The sequence below is a fragment of the Halyomorpha halys genome, unplaced genomic scaffold (assembly GCF_000696795.3).
Source record: "Halyomorpha halys isolate HHAL.00 unplaced genomic scaffold, Hhal_1.1 Scaffold836.1, whole genome shotgun sequence".
Taxonomy (NCBI): Eukaryota; Metazoa; Arthropoda; class Insecta; order Hemiptera; family Pentatomidae; genus Halyomorpha; species Halyomorpha halys.
In genome coordinates this window covers 132,050-141,475 of record NW_027116095.1, presented here as the reverse complement: position 1 = coordinate 141,475, position 9,426 = coordinate 132,050, and the positions used below count along the sequence as shown (strand labels likewise).

Here is a 9,426-nt window from a genome sequence, read left to right as displayed (position 1 = left end):
TTCACAAATAAATTTTATAAATAATAATTATAATATTTCTCAATCTTTACAGTTACATAATACACCCCCCCAAAAAAAATTTGGTTCTGATGCTCAAGTCTAAGTTCAGCAACCTCCTAAAATCAATTTCATGAAATAAGAAGCCTATTTATTACCTCTTCTTAGAACTTCTTCTCTAGACAACAAGGGCCCCATTTCATAATGAAAGCTAATATTATTGGTTCATAAATACAAGTATACAAACTACTTAGTACTGGCACTAATACTTATTTTTTTCTTAATAGGGATGATGATTTAATATTATAAGAGTTAAAAAGTACTAAAGTACAACCTAATATTGTATAAGTCAGTGTAATTGTATTAAATTAAATCTACAAGACTAATGGCATTAGTTTGTACTTTAATATGAAACAGGGCCCTGGAATCTCATACAAAGTAGCATTTCATTCAACTTTTTCTATTTATTCCCATATTTCTCCAGGAAGAGTTCCAGGTTTATCTAGATGTGGCTGTTTACTTAGAAATTTATCAGGAAAACGAACTATTAAAATTTTGTTATGAAAAAATAATTTTTATTAATATAAGTAAGATGGGAAACTATCAAAAATAAACAAATAAAATTGTACAAGAAAATATTGACGAAAAGTGGCAGGTAAATCACCTCACACTTACGGTAGGTTAGCCGTATCACTCCCGGTCACACCTACCAGTGTCTTCGCACTATCTTCAGTGATTAAAGGTTAAGTAGTCTAAGGCAGGGGAATCGAACCCAAAACTCATGATATCCCAGAATGTGTTATTATACTAGGGTTTATAATTTTTTCATTTCATTTTATTCAACTAGGACCAAACTTATAGTTAAGAAATTGATTTCTTATTATCTGTCAATTGACCATGAAACTTTTCCACTCACCTTCGGCAGAAGATGGAAGCAGCGTCTGAACAAGTTGTGCTTGGGCTACTTCATTCTTGAAAAGATAGCATTGGAAGCAGTACAACACCGAAGTCCTCAAAATGAAAGGTTGCTTCTCATTAACCATCGACATAAGGAGCACAACAATAGCCACACTGAAATAGGCAATGTAGAAGAAATTGAAAACATAACTCATTTAATTTTAACACATATCATTTTGTATTTTACTTTGGAGGATTGGAAGGTGCCATGACACTTGAAAAATAGTCTTGATTTGCCATACACCCCCTGATCGCTTCTCCCAGGGTGCAAATGGCTTCAGTCAAAGCCTCAGCAGGTACTCCATTCGCCATTAGAATGGATGATAGAGCCTCAAGGATACCAGATGTTGACAGAGCTTTCTGACATGAGGAGGTAACTTGGTTAGGGTTACTTGGAGATACTAAACACCTTACAACCTGCAATCATTCAGTTAAATAAAACACATAGAAAACATCCCTAAAAAAATCTAAACTGTAACAAATATTTTTTTAATACTTCAAAAAGGACAGTTAACCTCATGGGTTAGAAAATTTTTGAAAAAATGTAAAAAACAATTATATAAAGTGAACTTACAAAAGTCAATTTAATTGAAAAAAGTTGTTATAACAACATCCCAGCCCAATCTCCCTTCGCTGTGAATTACCTTATATAAATAAAAAAAATATCCTATTTTAAATATGTAATTCCAGTTTTGAACGACTTTCCGTTTTTGACACACACCACTGATACACATCTCCAGTTTAAGATGCTAGAGTAACATCCTTACTTATCAGCCCTTATGCTAAACATTGGAGGTTACAGAGAGAGTCCTGGAAGGCTTCTTGCTATTATTCCATCAATACTGTTATATGAAGCTCTAATTTGGAAAAATGCAATTCTTACGGAATCAAATTTGAGACAGATACTATCCGTGTATCACTGAATTTCATTAAGGGTAACAAGTGTGTTTCGTACTTGTTTCCTATGAAGTAGTGTATATGATAGACGCAAAGCCTTCAGTTGACGAAAGAAACAGATATTATAGACAAAGTTCTTGTGTTTCAAATGAAGAAGAGCATATCCCAACAGTGTTGGGAGGCTGCAAATTTGAGAAGGTGGACCAACAGATTGATACCTGATGTTGGTTTACCGTATGATCACTAACATGGTGAGGTGGGTTTTTATGTTTCATAATTGTTGATTGGACACAGATACTTTAAGGCCAACAAGTATTGATTTAAATTGGACAACACTGCTGAATGCTCAGCATGCTTTACAATCGAAGAAACAGTGGAGTACAAAGTTTACTTTGCAGAAGAAAGAAGCGAATTAGAGAAACTATGTGGAGTTTATATCACATCAGAAAATAGGGTGAGCCATATGCTATGCTTGGACAAAAATTGGGCAGTGGTGAAGAAATTCACCCCAATTGCCCTTAAAAGGATGAGAGCAGAAGAGAGGGCTAGAAGAGGTGACTGGGATGCAAGAAACAAGAAACAACATATAACATAAAAAACAAAACATGCAGACTATTTTAGTAGACTTTGTTATTTAGACACAAGACTTTAAAAAATATATTTTTGTGGACAACTTGGATTAAAAATTTTTCATGATTGCAATATTTCTTTCCCCTTATTGCAATTTCATATATAGGTAAACGAAAGTAAGACAAGAAAGCATGTAACACTACAGCCCTTCAAGGGTTTTGGGTTTAGCACTTGGTAATGGAAATAATTTTTCTTTTACAGTTAAAAAATGGGGTGATTCTGTGTTTGTATGTTCTGCGTCCTCTATTGATAAGGACCGGGTACAAAATACTGTTCAGAGCCATTGCTGTACTAAGTTACTTCATTCTTAAGTTAATTGTAATAGAACAAATGCTCATAAAGGAAGATTCATTATAATCAAATTAAAATACAATTGCTAAAAGAAAAAAATATAATTAAAATAAGAACTAATACACTTTAGGATCCACATTCAAAATTAATAGAACTGCAATATTGTTACCTGTAGTACACAAAGAAGATTTGCAACTTTTTGAGGAGGCCAACCACCATCTTCAGCTCCATCTGGAGGTAAATGAAACATTGAAACAAGGCGCTGTATATAACTTCCTAAAAAAAGAATAAAAAAGACGAGACTCAAAATATATAATTGGAAACATAATGAAGAAAATATACCTCATGACAAAACCTTCTTTAAAGAAATTCTGATTTGAAGTGTTATTTCGAAGAAGATTAAGCATAAGAAGAAGACAGTCTTCAACCACTATTCCACCATCTGAATAACCCTCTTCCGCAATCACATCAAACAAACGATCAAAGGCATTTTCAAAAGCAACAATTTTCTGTATATTTGCATTTCCCTTTGTTAAGTGGATGAGGAGCAAAAGAGTCTAAAAGTGTATATAAATTATTAAATATGAATAAAATGATAACAAATTAAGTATGGACAATTATTACATAATTAAATTTGAATTAGGTTGCAAATCTTACTTCATTCCTGATAACTTCTCTGCTGTCCCCTAACATGTCCATTAATTTTGATAATCCCATTGGGCTGACTAAAATTATTTCTTGTATGTCTCTTACCCTGAATTATAATTTTAAATTGAAAGATTATTAGATGACTGAATGTGATGATTGTAAGGCGATCGTCTTGGTGGCAGTCCAGAAAGGTACACAAATAGCAGACAAAATATTAATTACTAACCAATGTTTTGTCTCACTTCGTAGGGCTTCATCAGGTCAAATACAGAAAGAAGAATTGTAAGAAAAGTCACTCTTTTTTCGGGATTCAGGCCTGCAAAGTAGGATGAAGCTTTGTTTGCTAATGAATATTTTTTCTGCTATTTTTGTACCTTTCTTGACCGTAACCATTCAAGTAATAATATCAAACAAACCTATTTGAAAGTAGTGTTGTTAGTAGTTTTAATGCAGGCCAACGTACTTTAAAATCATATTCTTCTAAAAAACCAAGGATGAGGCTAACATTTTCTGGATGCTTCAAAAACATTTCTGTAAACTGTTCACCAACATGGAGTAGAGCTTCATGGCCTGTTTCAGAACTTTCTAAAGACAAAATAAAGTATGAAAAATAATCAATAACTACACATACAAATATGTTAACCTAACAAATAATATTACTCAGTTGAGTATTGAAGATGACATAATTTGTCAATTAAAAGAAAACGAATAATAAGTTGTTAAAGTAATTAATACATAAACAATAAATATTTTAAAGATATATACCCCATTTATAAACAAGGTTTAGGTAAAGTGTACAGTTAAAAAAAATTGTTTTCACATATAATATATTCCTTTTAATATAAAAGAGAATGAAAAGTAATTCTATTCAGGGACAAAAACTTCCCTAACAATAAGCACATTGTATTCTTAAATACAATAGTTATGCCAAAAGTGTTTAGCATATTTTAAATTATCTTTAGATAAATATAATATCCTTCTTTAGTTGATACTACAACATGAATTAGAAATACAATGATAATACAATTTTTAATAATTAACTTTTCTTTTAATTTTAAGAAGTTAATTAAAAGAGAGTGAACCTGGTTATTAATTGAATACAACACAGACATGCTATATTTAATTTAGGTAAGATTGTAAATAGCAATCCTTTTTAAATTAATTTTTGTTTAAAACTTCAAACTCCTTTTTTACAGAAACAATAACCAATTCTTAAAAAGATTTATATCTCTCTCTTATATATAGGTTTCATACTCATAAAAACCTATAGCTCAGAACATAAACAACTCCCACAATACCTAATTCAATATTTTCTAAAATTGATGGTGGTTAATATACTTTTTTTTATCAAGTTGATGCCATATCACTTTTCAATAATTGAAATTTAACCATCAATTTGCTTCAGACTAAGAATGTCTAAATACTATTAGACAAGATTAAGTTATTTGCTAATAACATCTAATAAATAAAGTTAAATTGACCAAGATAATCTTATCTATAAAGGCTATAAACGTTTTGAATCAATGAACGATAAGCATATAAACAGGCAATAAAAATGTTTATACTTTAACCAATCAATCCTAACTTCATTTTGATAAATTATGTGAAAAATCCAAATACTTAGCATAGTTTTATATCACTAAATACTGAAATAGCACTTTATCATTATGACAAATTATTTCCTAGAGAGGGGTGTAGAATTAAAATTATAGCATATAAACATCATTTCTTTGTAATGGGCTTATTTTTATTGGATAAAGCTTGAGAAGCAGTGAGATGAATTCATAGAGAAACTGAAGATTTTAAAAAGGAGGATAACATCCATTCCTAGGGTACAATAAGGAGATTAGTTGACATAATTACCTTCCTCTTCAAAAACTTCTGGGCACATCACATTACAAAGTGTATCCAAGGCATAGCTAACTGTTTCACAGTCTTGTTTATCCAATTCCAAGATGAATCTGAGAGCATCCATTCCCAGAGCACCAACCTGGACTCGATATTTCTTTGACAGGGCCTTAAGGGCCCTGCATGCATCTCTTCTATCATCTAATAAAGTGGAAGATTGCACTCTTTCAACTAATCTCTCTACCTAAAAATATTTACAATGAAATGGCATCATAAATTAACATAAACATATGTGTACTAATGTTTATCATGAAAACTACTGTTTCAGTATGTGATCCTACTGTTTCCGCGCCGGAGATTGGCTGTCCATGCTGTTGTGTACCAAGAACGGATTTAAGACCACTCGTAAAATAATCCATTGAAAAATTTCAAAATTAACAAAATATTGATGATTTCTAACCTAAGATTACACGTCAAAGAGTCTAAACATTGTTATACTGCTCCCTAACGTGCAAGTTGATAACGAGCGCCCCAGTTTTTTAATCTGTAATAACTAGTTGTATATATCACCAACAGAGTTCAGCAGTGATCACAAAGAGAAATTAAAAGATAGGATATATTTAATTTTAAATGAATTTAAGAGTTTTATTCATATATTGCTAGCGTTCATTATATTTATAGGAATAATATGTTACACTAAAAAAATTAAATACTAAAAAAAATTATTATTTTATCAATAGTGCTTTCACTTTTAATATATTTACAGGCATTGAACTTCCCTCCAAAGAGAAAATTAGGTTTCAGTAAAAACTGCAGTTCTAGTTCCTTTATTAATTGTAAGTATTTTTTGAATACAATGTTGAAACTAATCCTAATGTAGTGGTTGTTATAAATTAGAAGATATTAAAGTTATTTTTGGCTTAATTGTATAAAACTTAATTGTTCCAGACATTATATTTTGTAATATTTAACTCATATTATCAGAAGAGTAAAAATTATCAACTTGAAAAAAATGTCTGACATGGTTTGATTGTGAGGATACCTTTACCATAGATTTAATTTCTTATTTTTTTCAACATTGTACATTAAAGATATTTTAAAGGGTTATATGATATTGTGTTACATGATATGATTACGTAAAATGGATTTTACTTTTAAAAACTTATAACTGCTAATTTAATGTAATATGAACAGGTTAAATTAAATAATTAAAAAAAATTATGAATATAAATTTAAATATAGTCAATTATCATAAAATTAAAATGACTGATAAGCTTTTGTTAGTTAAAAGTTATTTGATGACAATATAAATGATTTACTTCATTGTAAAATTAAAAGCTTCAGGAATGTTCCTTCCTTATTATTTTAAGAATTGTTTTCTCTATGCCAGGATTTTATGTTGCAGTGCTCTCATCCGTTTCCTCACTGTTGAATATTGCATAATTTTCTCAAGGAGTTATATCCGGTGTCAGCTAGTCCTTCAAGGCAGAACACACGTCAAGAAGGTAAATAATTTAAGAACCTATTTGTAATTTAGTGTTTAGAGATGAAAATTGTACTGAATCATTTTGAGACAAAAGTAACTTGTGAGTTATTTGAATTTAGTTTTAGATAAATAAATTTTCTGAAATCGCTCAGGAATGATTCAACATAATTTCATTTTTGATAAATAATGTACTATGAAATTTTAATAATTGGTTGAGTATTTTAAATAAATATTATTTACAACCTTTTATGGTCTGTATAGAATTACAATGTTATTTGTTATTATCCCCACTTTTTAGGTTTTTAATTATCTTAAATAATTATTTACAATTTTTTATTTAGCTGTTGAAGTATACTAAATTATTTTGAGATTACATATCACTGCTTCAATTTCACAATTGCTCATCTGAAAAATAAAAAGGTTTTTTAACTAAGTATGTGATGTATTCCGTAGATTGTACCATAGACTTTGGGTTATTTTTGACAGACCTACTAGCTTTCGAACAGTCTGTAGGATGACTGAAGTAGAGAAAATAACCTCAGACTTGGTTTGTTCGTTTTTGTATAGAGATGTAAAATTTCACTAATTATCAATCTATCAATTTATGGCTATATATATATATTTTTAAATATAGTACATAGCCAAATACATAGCATATAGTGCGGGAGCTAATGTACATGAAGTTGACTTATCAGTAACAGAATAAGTCAATCTTCATCATCAGTATTAGTTGAACTTTTTAATTAAAAAAAGAAACAGTTATTATTTTCTTAATTCGACCTTTTCCTTATAATAAAAAATGTGAAGACAACATTTTTGTTTTTTTTCAGCGATTTATTTCATTAGTTTTGGTCTTTTTCCACATTTACTTGTGGTGCCCAACGGACCTGGGAAATGTGTACCATTGAAAAAAAATCAGGAAAGGATCAATGTTACTGTAAAATTTCTTATTATTATGTAATCTGCATTAGATCCTCTAAGATGTGGCCATGCAAGGGTAAATCTTATTAAAATTACTATCCTGCAAATAAGGACTGAAAATCACCTGTTGCAATTTCAGAACACACTTACATCAGTTTACATTAGTTCATTGTTAAAAATATTGGAATTGTGGTATCAGACAAACTAACACAATGAATAACTTAATAGAGAAACATAGACGCATTTTGGACAAAATACTTACTGTCTCCAAAATTGTCGCTTGTCAGATGTTTCCTCCAAGCCATTCATTTATCCCAATATGATTATTACAATATTTGATTATTATTATTTGGACTCCATTCAGCAGACAACTTTAAATAAACTAGTATTTGACTTTAAACCCATTTTTTCAGTTTAGTCACTAAGTGGCTTGGTTATTTTCTGTTGAACATGGTCCATTTGTGGATTAATTAACTTTTACTGCTATTATGCCAATTTCCTATATTCTAGGAATATAAGAAAATCGGCTCTCTTTTAATGAGCTTAATATAATAATAAGATTTGCACCTAATACCTTCCTCTTTCTCTCTCAAATAGGAAATTTCAGAGTGCATATTAAGCCAAAACTTGATTCTCAATATGCAACTCACTCATAATGGATCCCTCCAATACTCGAAGCTTCTCTCATTTAAATGTTTTGAATTTGATCAATATTGACTCAGGTGTATATTAGAACATGTGTATGCATCTTAGGTGAATGTAGGTTGTAGTTCAATCGATTAAAATTGTTTTTATTAAATTTATTTTGTTGATAATGAATGAATATAAGATAATAATAGTAGCCTATAGGAATCAATATTTATTTAACAATTTTTTTTTGTAAATCATTAACACATATTTCTGTGGAAAACAATTTTAAAAAGAATGATACTAACATTCTTATTCATTTAGTATTTCATTACTATTGCTTGTCCATAAGTGTATGACTGCAGGTAAATAAAAACATTCAATAAGAGGGCAAGAAGCTCTCGCAACAAATTCAATTGACCTAACAAACAGTTGAACTATAAATGACATTTTTGTTTTCAATTTGCAGTGAATGTGAAAATTTATTGGAAACAGTCTAAATGAAAGCAAAAATTACTAAATAAATGGAATTTAAATTTATTTTTGAAAATATTTATCCAAGATCTATTTTACTATCAGACCTAAGTTTTAGAGGTATAAAACTTCATAGTTATGAATTTTTAAATGTACTAAGAGAGGAGCATAATTTTCAATTGAGTGCTGCTTGAAGTAGCACATACTACATATAAAGTAGCATAATACAGATAAAGTCATGAGGAAAAAGACTAAATAGTTAGAAAGAATATTGTACCTTATTTTTTACCTTGTAATACCTTTATTTTTTCTTCCTCCCTTTTTGTTTTTATAATTTCAGTTATCAAATAGTTTTATTCCAAAGTTTTGGAAATAATTTAATGAGTAAAACATTGACTAAAATTCTAATTTTTCTTAAGTAAATTTTATCATGAATTCTTATAATATGGACAGTTATAATAAATGATAGACATAATTGTATGGTCTGTTGGCCTTCATGAGAATAGTCAGTAGGTTATCTAGAGTCTAACTTAAAATTTTAATTTTATACGAGCCTAACTTAAAATTTTAATTTTAATTTTATAAGAGCCTAACTTAAAATTTTAATTTTAATTTTATAAGAGCCTAACTTAAACCTTATGTAACAGTTA

General features: G+C 29.5%; 1 protein-coding gene across 2 annotated transcripts in view; it reads right to left on the bottom strand.

Moving 5' to 3' along the window:
- Positions 1–5,791, bottom strand: part of p115 (General vesicular transport factor p115) — a 14,095-nt gene extending 8,304 nt beyond the window's left edge. Inside the window, exons 1-8 of one of the 2 annotated variants that reach the window (XM_014429918.3) lie at positions 5,589–5,791; positions 5,284–5,512; positions 3,837–4,005; positions 3,430–3,526; positions 3,128–3,329; positions 2,942–3,048; positions 1,142–1,371; positions 914–1,068 (exon numbers count right to left, since the gene is read on the bottom strand). In XM_014429918.3, coding sequence (XP_014285404.1) covers positions 914–1,068; positions 1,142–1,371; positions 2,942–3,048; positions 3,128–3,329; positions 3,430–3,526; positions 3,837–4,005; positions 5,284–5,512; positions 5,589–5,687 — 1,288 coding nt within the window. In that variant the 5' untranslated portion in view covers positions 5,688–5,791. The remainder of the gene's footprint in view (positions 1–913; positions 1,069–1,141; positions 1,372–2,941; positions 3,049–3,127; positions 3,330–3,429; positions 3,527–3,836; positions 4,006–5,283; positions 5,513–5,588) is intronic. The other variant, XM_014429919.3, reaches the window with a different exon arrangement.
- Positions 5,792–9,426: the final 3,635 nt, after the last annotated feature.